Here is a 14,880-nt window from a genome sequence, read left to right on the forward strand (position 1 = left end):
TGGTAAATTTTAAAATGTAAATGTAAATGTGTTCTAATGCCATGTTTCTATAATTTTAAAGTATTGTAATGATTTATTTGTTAGAATACTTTCCAGTTTTCCAATTCCCAGAAACAATGAGATGTTATAGAGATTTTGTTAACTTCCACTCATTGATAGGAGAGTTTAATTATTTAATTAAATAGAGCTTGTTTCCATAAAGTTACTTTCTGCTTCTTAGTATGATTGTACTAAAGCATGTAGGTTTTACATGCACAACTAGACTTAATGTTGAGCACAGATAATCTATTTTATCATGATTACTATGCTTAAAAAATACTCAAAGTTTTGTTTAATTTAGTTCTGTTTTTGTGGCTTAATTATGTAGCCACAATTGTTCCAGTTTAAAATTATAAGCGTGAGTCAGACCTCATGACATGGCTAACTAAACACATTTCTCTACATCATAGAGTCAAAAACAACATTTTTTCTTTATAAATAAAATTGGGAACCTCCTTACAAGGTAAAATAATAACACTTTTAGAATACCTTTCTACTCTATGGGGAAAGAATGAAAATAAACAAGTTTCCAATCTAGAGGCACAGAAATTAGGTTTTAAATATTGTAGCAATTAGTCACATTTGAAAAACAGACAGAAGAACTTTATTATAAACTTGTACAATATCATAAGAGAGATGCTATGTCATAGAACTCTCTCCTGTGGTGTTTTCCAATTGGATTCCTGACAGATCATTCTAGAGAAGTAGATTTGTTTCTTTAACAAAATATTAGTATTGCCCAATAGAGAATAAATAAGGCCTAGGAGCTCTACTTTTAATTATTTATTGACTATCAGGAAAGTCACATCCATCACTTGTATTTTTCTCCACTATAAGAACATACATAATTTTTACATGTGTTATTGGACTAAATAAGGTTTCATTTTCTTCTTTTCTCCTTTTGGAAATTTCATTTAGAAATATGTTAAAAGTAGCATGTATTGAGTACTGTTGTTCTTGAATAATGCAGGGTTCTTAAGGAAGCCAACCCACCTGTAGTTGAAAATCCACATATAACTTTTGACTTCCCCCAAAATAAGTTAACTACTAATAGCCTGCTGTTGACCAGAAGCCTTACCAATAACATAAAGAGTCAATTAACACATTTTTATATGTGTTATTATATACTGTATTCTTACAATAAAGTAAACTTGAGAAAATAAAATGTTATTAAGAAAATAAAAAGGAAAGAGAAAATACACTTATAATACTGTACTATACTTATCAAAAAATACACATATAAGTAGACCTGCACAGTTTAAAAGTGTATTGTTTACGGGTCATATGTACATGGAGTGATATACTTTACAGGCACGGTCACTACATCATTTGTATTGTGAAAACAAGTTAATGGGTTACAAAATTACAACTTTAGGGACACCTGGGTGGCTCAATCAGTTAAGCATCTGACTGGCTCAGGTCATGATCTCATAGTTTGTGAGTTCCAGCCCCATGTAGGGCTCTGTGCTGACAGCTCAGAGCCTGGAGCCTGCTTTAGATTCTGTGTCTCCGCCTCTCTCTCTCTGCCCCTCTCCCACTCATGCTCTCTCTCTGTCTCTCAAAAAATAAATAAACGTTAATTTTTTTAAAATTACAACTTTACTTTTTGATGACTGGAAATGGGGAGCAAAGAGTAACCAATTTAAGGAGCACTGTCATGAACAATTACTCAAATATTTGGACTTAAGTGCTCTCCCAAGAAAAATATATGTGTATAAAAGCCCAAGTCATTGATACTATAAATCTCAACTACATCTTCTTCAGAATCCTGTTAGGAAGGACTACCTTTTAAAGTTTTGGTGTAAACAACAACAAAAGAAAACCAGGTGGTTTTTGTTTTTTTTATAATTTATATAAATTAGTTGTCTTATTTACCCCTCACAAAATTAGAATTTAATATAGACATCTGAGTTTAATTTAAATATACACTATAGGCTCTTTCAGCCGAAAATTAAGAATGGAAAAATCCCAAATTAAGTAAGACTTACTTATGCATTAAAACATACAGCAACTATGCAAGTAGCAGAAGAAACTACAAACTAAGAAACTATTAGTTTGAGAATATATTTCTTTTAAAAGTTAAAATAAATTCTCAATGGAATCTGATTCTTTGAGTATATGACAATTTAAATAGACAGTTGTAAGAGAAAAATTCAATCTTTCATTTTAAATTTTAATTGAAACCAGATTTTATTTTCTTACTTTTCCCTAGTAGATAAATATAAAAAATGTGAACAGTGACTTTGATAAGGGTTAAATAAATGGATTTATTGTTGAGTTTGAGAAAAATAGTCTTTGGTGTTAGAGTGTGCAAATTATTTACCATTCAAAAATTTAGTTTGAGTACTCCATTTGATGAGGTGTTTTTTTGTTTTTGTTTTTGTTTTTACAATTAGTGAATTTCAAAGAAATTGCCATACTAGATTCAAGCACACAGGTTAAAAAACTCAATGTTGCAATTTAATTATTAAAAAGACATTTTTAATTACGGAAAGATGTCATAATTTTACATAGACCCAAAAGAAAGAACTGAGCTGCAAATTTCTTAGACTTGGAAAGTTCATGCTCTATTATCTAGTTAGAAGTCAGCAACAAATTCTGCAAACACCTATCCATTTCAATACTCATGTAAATGGAATAATGCTTGTCAGAGAATGCAGCAGTTTGAATTACTCTAACATACAAAATAATCTGATGTGTTGGAGCACCATATAAAGCTAAATCTTGGCCCATTAACTTAATTTATGATGCAAGTCAATTAATAATATTTGTCAGAGCCTTGAGGCTTTGAAGTATACTGATAGGGCTTGCACAAAGAAAAGCATCTGTATCTCTGGAACTCCAAAGGCTTTTTTCTATTAAGATATGTTAGTTGTGACAGCAGCTGTTTACAAGAATAAACTGATCTCATTGCTTTGACATCCATCAATTAATCGTGTTGATATAAAGTATTTATCATAGATAGAAGGACATATGCTTCAAGAAGGAAAAGCTCCCAGTACCTGGGGAATGGGAATGCTGAAGAAGAAAATGAATGCATAATTGGATGCCAGTGGATCCACAGACTTTCCAAGATTATAGTTTAAACTTACAAAATAGATTTAGCATATACCTTCACGTTTGGGCAAAGGTGTGATGAATTCATAAACTGAATCTGCTTTGATCACCTACGATCTTTTCAACGAGGATGTATATTCAAGTTTCATTCATTCCGATGGAACATTTCAATGTTGATTATGTGGAGCAGCACTGAATTCATTCTCATCTGCTAGTTTGGCCAGCAATGAGAATATGATGATTTCTGATGTCTGACAGTCCATGTAGGCTTCAATTTAATATCTTAGATATATGTAATATAATATATCACAATTCTTATTTTTGCATCTCTTGCATTTGCATGGAAAGAGAAAGGATGCTGTGAAACTATCAAAGTCCATTTTATACCTAAATTGATTATATTATTAATAAATATAATTCTATGATATATATGTTATTTATTCTGAATATTTGTGCTTATGAGCTTTTTAAATATTTTTGGAACAAGTAAGTTTTTTCACACTATCAAATGTTTCCTATTACTGTGAAAAGAACTATGAAGATAGCTCATCTAAATATTCTGATCAAATTATATTCTGTCTTTTTACAACAAAAGAGAGCAAAAATATGTTTAAGAGCTTCTAGAAAGAAAAACAAAAAGAAAGTATGTTTTAATTTTGTATTTTAAAACATGTACAAATACCATTTCAATGAGGCTATAGATGATGATGTATAATGACATTCATAATATCTATGACAAGCTTACAAATACATGTTTGTTTTCTGCAGAAATAAGAAGCATTTAAGCTTCTGGAAGCCTCTTATTAATGCTTTCATAAGTTGCAAATCATATTTTAAAGTAAAGTAAATAAAAACAGGAAATAAACCACTCTTCGATATCTCCCCGAAATTTTATTTCCTATCTATTCACTACATTTTGTTTATATTCTATGGTTTTCTGATCACATGATCATTGACAACATTCAGATATGACTGCTGTTATTTTGAAAGAATGACTCAGTTACAACTCCCATCTTCAAGAAAGCAAATGTTTGCCAAGTTTCTCAGTAAAATTACTATGCACAACCTGTTTATAACTTTATATGTCTGGAAAAAAATCCTATTTATAGTGTCAAATGTCATAAAAGTGATGAATGGACATATCTCATCCTGTGAAATATCAGGACTTACTTGAGAGCATAGGAAAACTTCTCCATATGGTCATACATGGCATGACTCCAAATACCACACCTAAAATGCATCCAGATGTGTGAAAGTGGATGGGAAAGGTTAAAGTGGCTATGAACTAATTCTGTTAGGAGACACCCAGATTTAAGAATAAGCTCCATCTACCTGCTGCATTTTATAACCATCCATTCCTATATGAAGGACTTAATGCAAGATTGTGCTACAAACAGTGAAGCCTAGAGCAGGAAGACAAAAGATAAGTGGTTTCTGACTATATTTGTGTTTTCTGATTAGTCTTCTATTAAATGCAAGAAGTTTCCATTTGTATAGGAAAAGCAATACTGTGTTTGTAGCTGCCAAGTTCCTCTGGAGGAGGAACTGAGGCACACTCTGAATTTCTGAGGCATGAATGTATAAAAAATATTTTCTTTTGATTTACTAAGGTATATTGACATTGATGTAATTTCCAGTATTATGAAACCTTGTTAAAATCTAGAAATTAATTGTTCGCATGTCCTATACTAAATTAAATTGATTCTTTTAAATAACCTGTATTATAGTGAATCAAAGCTCCACTTAATGATATAAAATTAAATTATAGAACAGTTTTTAACAATGAAACATGAAGTGATTGTAACTGAATGTGAAGTCTAACTATTTTTTTTCAATTTCCTTTTGGTTACTTTTCTAGCAATTAAGAAAAAGAGATCAGAAGTACAAGTTAAACAAACAAACTCATTCCCTTTAAATCACTCATTCATTAAAAAAATCCTTATTTCATATGAATTACGTGATCCTTTGATTATGAACTCGAAAATAAAATTTAATACATGTATATGACATACACATAAATCAGGAATATACTGGTGGCAATGTGGTAATCACTATATCACTTCATGTCTTCTTATTGTGGTTGTTCTGTGATTGTCATTTTTATACTTATACCCCTAGAGGATGTTCACACAAAATCCTTGTTCAGCTAATACTTAATCACTCCCTGGAGGATTCTTAGGATAAAGTCTCTTGGTTTGTGTTGGTGCATAAGCCACTCACTCTTTCAATCTTTAGCACAGTTTCTAACTTCATGTGAAATATACAGTGGGGTGTGTGTGTGCGTGCATGTGTGTGCATGTGTGTATATGTGTGTGTGTGTGTGTGTGTGTGTGATGGGGAAATATCTGATATTTTAAACATGAAGTTAAGAAAATCTCACAGCTTCAATCTGTAAAGGCACAGACTTTAAAAACCATTAAACAAATACAGTTAAAAGTTCAAAAAGATAGACAGAGTAAAAAAAATATATATAGGTGATTGGAAATAGTTCTGATGATGATATTGAATATATACAGGCTTTGCAGAAAGCTTTACTAAAGCATTAGTAGTTAATATTAACAAAACTAAAGCTAACTGCAATAAATATTTTTAAAACTTCATTCTATGAGGTACATATATGCTTAAGTATAAATCTTGTCTTACAGCTGATTAGCTCTTTAAGATGTTTTGTTATGTTAACTCCATCTTCCTGAGTCTGGTTAGCTGGTAAAGACCACCTGGAAAGAGTAACTCAGAATGATCTTCCAGGGACTACCTTTACCGAGAAGGGTAAACAGATAAAGACATTTGAACAATACATTCTTAATTTAATGAATGGAATAAGAATTTGTCACTACGTTCCCTGTAAAACAAAACAAAGAAATAAAACTATCAGACTTGAATGATCTGCTAGTTTTACTGGACGGACTGTGCACACAGAATTTAAAACAATGAATTACATGAATTCAAAAAATAAAAGATTCATATTAATCATTAAACTTTGTTTTTCTTAAACAAATTTTAATGTTGTATTTATTTCTGAGAGAGAGAGAGAGAGAGAGAGCCAGCATGAACAGGGGAGGGCCAGAGAGGGAGATACAGAATCTGAAGCAGGCTCCAGGCTCTGAGTTAGCAGTCAGCACAGAGCCCCACATGGGGCTCGAACCCACGAACCATGAGATCATGACCTGAGCCGAAGTCAGACACTTAACCAACTAAGCCACCCAGGCGCCCCTAAACTTTGTTTTTACATCATTCTTGATCAGTTGTATTATCTCCAAGTATGCAAATAAAGACTAAAATGAGTTATGAAGAGGGACAGTATGTAAAATTACCATAGTAATTTGAAACTATCTTTGTAACTTCAAATAATTTTCCTTATAGAAAGAAGTTATGATCTAATTGTTGGCAGCTCTGGCTCTAGGCTAACCTCAGTTTAGGCTAAGTTTTCTGCAACATAAAATAAGGGTAATAATAGTATCTTTCTATGCCAGATATTATCTTTTGACACTCAGCATCATTCTTATCTTTCTGAATTACGGGGGCTGGAAGTCACAAAACTCTCTTTTCTAGACTCCTGTCCAGCAGGGCTCTGGTTTAGATTCTACCAGTGGGTGAGTTGAATGATATTTGAAGAGTGAAGGCAAAGCAAGGACTGTTCTGGGACTCACTCTTTGCAACACTGCAAGTAGACAAGGTGATCAGAAGTGGTTTCCTACAATATCTGCAATGTTCTTATTGCTGAGGTTATTGGTGAATTTTCCCAACCTTTATTCTTATGCAGCTTAAAGATATTGAAAGTCATTTCCAAGTATTAAGTACCTTCCTGCCTAGAAGTCTGGAAGTAATTTCAGTTCTTGACTAATCTCATATACACTATCTCATATGCTTTTTGTGAGGATCCAGTAAAAAAAATGTACAAAAAGTTTTCAAAAGATATCATGGACATACTATAATACTCTATAGCAAATACAAACCAATGTGTGCTTAAGAACCACATATAAAAGAAAAATATAAAAATCACATATATATAAAAAAGTTGTGATGATGAGTCACATACATAAAAAAATAGAAAGGAGTCAAGTTTATAATCAAAACTCATTTAGACCACTGTCTGTGCCATGCCAGAGGCAAGTAATTTAATTTCTTTTAACCGGTCTAAAACCCAACAGCCCAATATTTTTTGCCCTTAGAATGTGAATAATAATAGTAATAATACAGTTTCATTGAATTTTGAGAAGAACTAAATAACTAAGTTAATTAGAATAGCTAACTAGAATAATATTCTAGCTAACTAGAATAACTAAGTTAACAATAATGTCTATGACGCGAAGACTTTAAGCAGTGCTTCTTTTAAAGTTTATTCATCTATATTGAGAGAGTAGGAGAGAGGACAAGCAGGGAAGGGGCAGAGAGAGGGAGAGACAGAATCCCGAGCAGGCTCTGTGCCATCAGCGGAGAGCCCGAAGCAGGGCTTGATCTCATGAATAAAAAGATCATGATCTGAGTCAAGATCAAGAGTGGGATATTTAACCAACTGAGCCACCCAGGTTCCCCTAAAGCAGTGATTTAGCCACTTGATAAATGTTATGCATATTTCAGAATGAAAAGAAAGGCATTCCTAAAAGTTTCAACTACTACATTTAGAAACATAGGCAATGTACATTTAAATGTAACAAACAAAGAAAGAGGACACTGGGAATTAATATTAAAGAATTAGTTCTATGCCCAAACATGAAGCAACATTTATGCTGAAACAAGCATATAGTGCTTTCGCTCACACCCATGGTACTTTCCCTGTTTCTTATCTACTATCAAATTCCTTCACACGTTTTTCATTTTAGGACTATGTATAAACTCATTTTAAATCTAAGTGTGAATGAGCGTATTATATTAAAATGGACAAAATATAATTGTTATTGTTGAATTTTCAGCAGAGGAAGCAGTTTTTTCGATTGGAGTAGGAAAGATTGAAGAAGACTTTCTAGAAATTCTGAACTGATAATTTAGATGGAGCCCTATTATTCATAATGCTAAGAATACAACTTGTGTCATTGAGTCTTCTATCTTTTTAGAAATTCTGTGCTACACCTTTATAACACCACTACTAATACAACTAATTTGCATTACTAGTTATTGAATGCTGGGCACTCTAGCAGGAGTTTTACAAGCATTATCTGTATTCATTACCACAAGCCTAAAAGATAAGTAAATATGATTATTCTCATTTTGCAGATGGAGAATTTGAAGATTAGCAAAGTTAAATGACTTTCCAAAAGCTATACTTAAATCAAATACTATATTCATGATTCTTTTCATTATACATTATTCTTACACCTTTTCTTCATTTATATTTCAAGGATATTATTTTGTTAGTAGGCAAAGCTTATGTGTTAAACTTTGACTAATTAAAACTTGCTTTAGGTCACCATCAAGCAATTCAATCCTTCAAATACAAAACCATTTTAGTATATACATGATGGGCACCTATTTGAAAATATAATATCTAAATGTATTTTCTTATAAAAACTTCTTCTAAAATATTATTTTGCAAAATATTTTCCAGATTAAAAAATATGTCCTGGTTTTACCTATTTTGCTGGTGCTTTAAGTTGTGTTTATAAACACTGTAAAGCAAAGCAATGTAATATATATGGACTACCAATATATAATGTGCAAATAACAGCAGAGAGTTTTTCTCTCCTCAAACTTATTAAAATCATAATATTTATGCACATTTGAAGGTGCACCAACCATTGGTTAGCTAGTAGACAGATGATAATTAGCAAGATGGCTAGATAATTAGAGATAAAACTGATATATATACATATAAGGGTATGTTATACATATATACATGTTTGTGCACCATATCCTGTTTAAATGCCAAAGGCCAGTGGAACACATTTGCTGCTGTATGTTTTATTAGGCTTCTAAAATGTCAAAGTAAATTGTGGTTCAGTTTTGTTCTGGCTTCTCAGAGAAGTCAGGTATTATGCCTTCTACCTGACTAGTAGAAATAACAAGGCATTTTAATTTCAGTCTTAAAACATTGCTCTTGCTGTCCTCAAAGTGGGAATCAAATTTCAGTAATAATGATGACAATGATTTTAAAAGATCATAAAAATGATGACAATAAAATAAAAGAATCAACAACAATAATTGTTAACAGTTATTTAGGACGTAAAATGTTCCAGGTCTTATGCCTTAAATGTGAGAACACTCTTACTGAAGACATTAGACTCTTTTTGTTCCTGTACAAGGCATCTGGCAGATTTACTGAGAGCTTAAACTCTGGAAGTAACTGTGTGGGCTCACTACCTGACTCTGTGACAAATCTAGGTCATCTTAGAACACTGACTTATCTTCTCTCTCCTTCAGCTTCATTATCTGTATAAACTGGAAAATATTTATCCCAGCCTCATAGGTCTCTTGTGAGAAGTAAATAAAATAAATACAGGTCAAGTACCTAGAACAGTGTCAGCCAACAGTAAGTGCTTCAAGCATTTGCTATGTTTATGGAAAATCATTTAAAAATGACAAAACACATTGCTTTCTATTATACTTGACATGACTAAAGTCTTAGTGAAAAAGCCAAACATTTTCATACCTGTGTATCCAGTTTTGCAAACACAGTTGAAGCTTCCTGGAACATTTTGGCAGACAGCACCGTTCTTGCAGGGACCAGGCAGGCACTCATTGATATCTCTCTCACAGGCCCTGCCAGTGAAGCCATCTGGGCAGCTGCAGGAAAATCCTCCCACTAAATTGTGACAAGTCCCACCATTGTGGCAAGGGGATGGAAGGCATTCATCTATATCTATTTCACACCAGGTACCAGAATAACCTGGCAGACACTTGCATAAGAAAGGCTGCAGAGGTTCATTTGCCACGATGATGACTGGAAGACTCTCATGGCTCTTTAATACAGAGCCCACCGCCAGTCTTCTTATACAGCTCCCTCCGTTCTGACATGGGCCGTGACTACATGAGTCATGATCTACGGATTCTACCTTTACTCCACTCTGCCGGAGAAGGATCTCTTTGATGCTTTCAAAGAAGGTGGCCACACCACTGGGATTCACATACTGGTTATTGTTTCGCTTCACAGCTGCTAAAAGAAACGTTCTATTGTTCTCCTCGTATGCCCCATAAAGTTGCACAGCAGTCCCTAAGCCTGTCAGTTGGGAACTGGCAATGCGTAGAAAATGAAGGTAGTGGTTAGTCAAGAAGTCCTTTACTGTTGGAATGCTGAGACGCAGTAGGATGCTGTTATCCACTGTAGCATTAGAAAATCCAGCAAAGAAAACTCGGATATTGCTTGTGACTGTGCTGTGAACTCCATCATTGCTAAGGACAGTGAGATCAAATGTGCCATCTGTTGACCTTGGCTGTGAATTTAGATCACAAGTACCCCTGGGAATACTGAACAGGCTTGTAACTCCTGAAGTAAGGGAGCAGTGGAAGGTGTCTAACACATCTGGATCCTGAGGCTTCACAGAGCCTAAAATCCCACCAGGAAACAAATTGCCATAATAATTAACAAATATCTCCACAGTCCGAGACTGTGAAGGATTGTCATTTTGGTCTATAACCGTGATATGCACGGTTCCTGTGGAAGACATCTGAGGAACACCTGAATCCCTAGTAATCACAGACAGGTAGAAGTCTGCAATCTGTTCTCTGTCAATCTCTCTGGTTGTGCTCAGAACTCCAGCAGTGTTCAGACTAAAATAATTGGTGGCAGGACCCGTGCTCAGCAAGTAATAGGTAAAGGGGCCTTGATTTGGAGGGAGATCAGGATCAGTGGACTGAAGGGTCATCACCAGAGTTCCTGGACGTTTGTTTTCCATAACTTCGCCTTCACTGATGGTCAACATAGGTCCATTATCATTTATATCTTCTAGGGTGACTAACAGGGAGGCACTTCCTGTAGCTGAAGGGGTCCCTGAATCAATAGCCAAAACTGTGAGATTATAGACAGGTAGGGTTTCTCTGTCTAATTCTGCTGTGACAGTGATCTGTCCCGTCTGTGGATTAATGGAAAAGGCACCATTTTCATTCCCTGATCCAATGAAGTAAGAAAACCTGCTCCAGCTAGGGACAGAGTCTGAGTCAAAGGCACTGACAAATGTCACATGAGTTCCGGTTGGGACCCCTTCACTAATCTGAACGCTGTAGATGTTTAAACTAAAAATGGGTGGGTCATTGGCATCAAGCACAGTGACATTTACAGTGACCTCATCTATATCAGCACCTCTAATGCTGCCAGAATTCTTGGCCAATACCTTCAAAGATACCCTCTCTTCTTTTTCCCTATCGAGAAGGCCAGAAACATAAATTTGTCCAGTCTTCTTATTGACCTGGAAACCCTTCTTTCTACTGTCGCCAAAAATCAAATAGTGTACCTCCCCATCGGTGCCCAAATCACGGTCACTGGCAAACACTTCTCCAACAATTGTACCTTTGGGAGCTGCTTCTGATATTTCAAAATAGTAAAGTTTGGAAACAAAGCGAGGCACATATTCATTTGTCCCTTTTAATTGTATATTAACAGTGGCAAAACTGCACCTTTCTTCATCAGGGACATTGAAGGCTTTCACAGTAAGATGGTAGCTCTGCTTGGTTTCAAAATCCAAGAAGCCTTGAGTGGTGATGACTCCTGTGTTAGGATCAATGACAAAGAGATCACTGTCAGATGTCTGGACGGTGTATGCGATCACAGCATTGGTTCCCGAGTCAGCATCTGTAGCATTTAGGTGGATGACTGTTGTTCCACTCGGGGCATTTTCCAGAACAGTAGGGAAATATTCATCAGGGAAGAATTCCGGAGAATTGTCATTCACATCAATAACATTTACAGTCACGCTGCAGTAACCAGTTCTTGCAACCCATCCTCCATCTGTTGCAGTAATAGTCATCTCATGTTTCTGGCATAGCTCATAGTCAAGAGCTTTGGCTAGTGTTAATACACCTGTGGAGGAATTGATTGCAAAAATGCCTTCTTCATTTCCTGAGGAAATACTGTACCTAATTAAACCATTCATCGCTGCATCTCTGTCTCTTGCAGAAACAGTTCTGACAATGGCCCCGATACTATGGCTTTCGGGGATGGTTGCGCTCATGTGACTTTGAGAGAATTCAGGTGTATGGTAGTTTTCTTCAGTGACAATTATTTGAACAGTTGCTTGGGATGAAAGTGGAGGGTTTCCTTTATCTCTTGCAGTGACAGTAATCAAGAAGTTTTGGTTTAAGTCAGATGTCAGGGAAGATGCTACTGAAATCCACCCTGTATTATTGTCCAACTTAAATTTTCCAAAATGATTTGCATTAGAAATCAGATACTCCACTTCAGAATTCAGCCCAAAATCTCTGTCATCTACCGCAGTAACTTTGATTAGCTTTGTACCAACTTTAACATTTTTGGTGACCGGAGTAAAATATTTACTTTTAAGAAATTGTGGTGCGTTGTCATTACTGTCCACTGTGTTGATGGTAACTGTTGTCTCACTGAGTAATGAAGGATTACCTCGATCTGAAGATGTCACTATAAAACTGTGTCTGTTGATGTTCACATTACTGATGCCACTGACATTTTGGTATTTTAAGACCTGTTTATTGAAAATCTCTCCTGTGGTGGCATTAATCCTAAAATACTCTGACTGAGATTTTATAAAATAAAATACTTGTCCATTTGACCCCTCATCAGGATCTGTTGCAGACACCTGGGTCACTTTGGAGCCAATTTCAGTAAGTTCAGGGCAGTCTAAATAATAAGAGGGTCTGCTAAATCTTGGAGCGTTGTCATTGACATCTGTCACAAATATTGTGACATCTGTACTTACAGTCCACCCAGAATCATGTGCGGAAACTCGGATTCTGTAACGGTCCGTATCTTCTCTATTTAAAGGTCTGATGATTACAATATCCCCTGTGCTGGGATTTATTGTAAATGGAAGACTTGTGTCGGTTATAGAATATCTACTGATTGCATTTACACCAATGTCTTCATCAGAAGTTGTGACACGTGTAACTGTGTATCCTAAAGGGGAGTTTTCAGGAACATAGGCACTAAATATTTGAGAGAACTTAGGGGCATTGTCATTTTCATCTAAAATGTTAATGATGACTTTTACTGAGGTACTCTGAGAAGGGGAGCCTTTGTCCGAGGACTTTATGGTGAGCACATACTGCGATATTTTTTCCCTGTCTAATGGCCGAATGCTTCTAATTTCACCAGTGGCGTGATTAATAGTGAAACTGTGTTCTTTGTTGCCATTAACAATTTCATAATCTAACTGTCCATTGGGTCCACTGTCCTTATCCATTGCTGAAACAGTTAGAATTTTCCGAGGGGAGAGGTTTTCCAATATTTCAGATACAAATGGATCTTCCTTAAAAACTGGGGAGTTATCATTGACATCTAATACTGTTAAGTCAAGTTTCTCATAAGAGGATAAAGGAGGGAAGCCTCCATCCCTGGCCTCTATCCATATAACATATTTTTGTATCTTTTCGAAATCTAGAGGTTGACTAATGGACAATTGCCCAGTTAACTGATCAATTTGGAATGTACCGCCAAGGTTCCCACTTGCAATATAATAGGACAAAGGTTCTCCTCTCAAGGAGGACCCGGTAATGGTGGTGACAAGAGTGCCGACTGGCTGGTTTTCAGGAAACATGAAAGTCTGCTCATTGGCTCTGACTTTAGGGAAATCTGCCTTGTTCACAAATCTAACAGTCACTGTGGTAGAATCTGTCTTTGGAAATGAGCCACCATCTTTTACATGCACAGAAAATGTCACTTCTGAAGCCCCATTTAGTGGTCCAGCTGCCATAATAGCTCCCCTCAGTGGGTCAATGTGAAATTTTTCAGAGTTTCTGCCCGAAAGAGAAAAATGCAACTCAGAATTGGGTCCGATATCAGCATCTGTGACTGTAACCGCAAAGACGAAGGAACCTATCAAAGAGGGAGAGTACGGTTATAATCACATGGAACTCAAAACATTTGATAGTAGATTAATGTATACAAAGTATTATACTGTTCCCTAGTATAACTTTATTTTCTCATGATTACTGAGAAGAACAGTAACCTCTATATTATCTTTGAAGTTCTCAAGTCAAATCTACTTAATGGTAGTCTTTAGGGGCTGACCTGCTATTTTCTACCTAAAACCCATATGGTCTACTGGATTTAATACTTTTCAGTATGCCTCTGAGAAAAGCATAGGGAAGAGCAATGGCTAATCATTCAGAATTATAGTTCCTAGGAGAAAAATTGTACATAAGACAACTTCCAACAAACATGATACTACATTAGTTCTGTTAAGAGCTATGTTTCTGCCCAATGAAAAAAGATAATTGCTCTATTATGTCTTAAAATATCTTTGAATTACCATACCTGTAATCATGTCGACAAAAATTTTAATTTATTTTTTTAGAATTACTGTGATTCTTTATATCCACCATATTTTAGCAAATTTCTTTTGTCTGTGATCTATTATCACATGGAGACAAAATATATATACATATAAATATATGAATACATATATTCATAAATCAATTAGAACTCTTATAAAAGAGTAGGAAATAAGAACTGAGGAAGAATGGAGTCAATTTGGACTCCAAAAGTTAGTGCTTGGGATGAATGCCAATGAAACAGATTGTAGCAGAAATTTGCAGGAAAACTGCCATAAGGACATGTTTCTGATGTACTCATTCAAAAAACCTTTTCCAAACCTACACTCATACCCTACAGTAAAGTTTGTGACAAAAGTGAAAAGTCTTTTATTAAGGCCAGTGATTCTG

The 14,880-nt window shown here is 35.1% G+C and overlaps 1 protein-coding gene across 2 annotated transcripts in view; it reads right to left on the reverse strand.

Annotated features, from left to right (window-relative positions):
- The window catches only part of FAT4 (FAT atypical cadherin 4), a 176,030-nt gene that overhangs the window by 26,302 nt on the left and 134,848 nt on the right, over nt 1-14,880 (reverse strand). For both annotated transcript variants that reach the window (XM_039252970.1, XM_039252969.1), the window contains exon 9: nt 9,683-14,032. In XM_039252970.1, the coding sequence (XP_039108901.1) occupies nt 9,683-14,032 (4,350 nt within the window). The remainder of the gene's footprint in view (nt 1-9,682; nt 14,033-14,880) is intronic.

This window comes from Hyaena hyaena, unplaced genomic scaffold, assembly GCF_003009895.1.
Source record: "Hyaena hyaena isolate Hyena2069 unplaced genomic scaffold, ASM300989v1 scaffold_433, whole genome shotgun sequence".
In the NCBI taxonomy this organism is placed as follows: domain Eukaryota; kingdom Metazoa; phylum Chordata; class Mammalia; order Carnivora; family Hyaenidae; genus Hyaena; species Hyaena hyaena.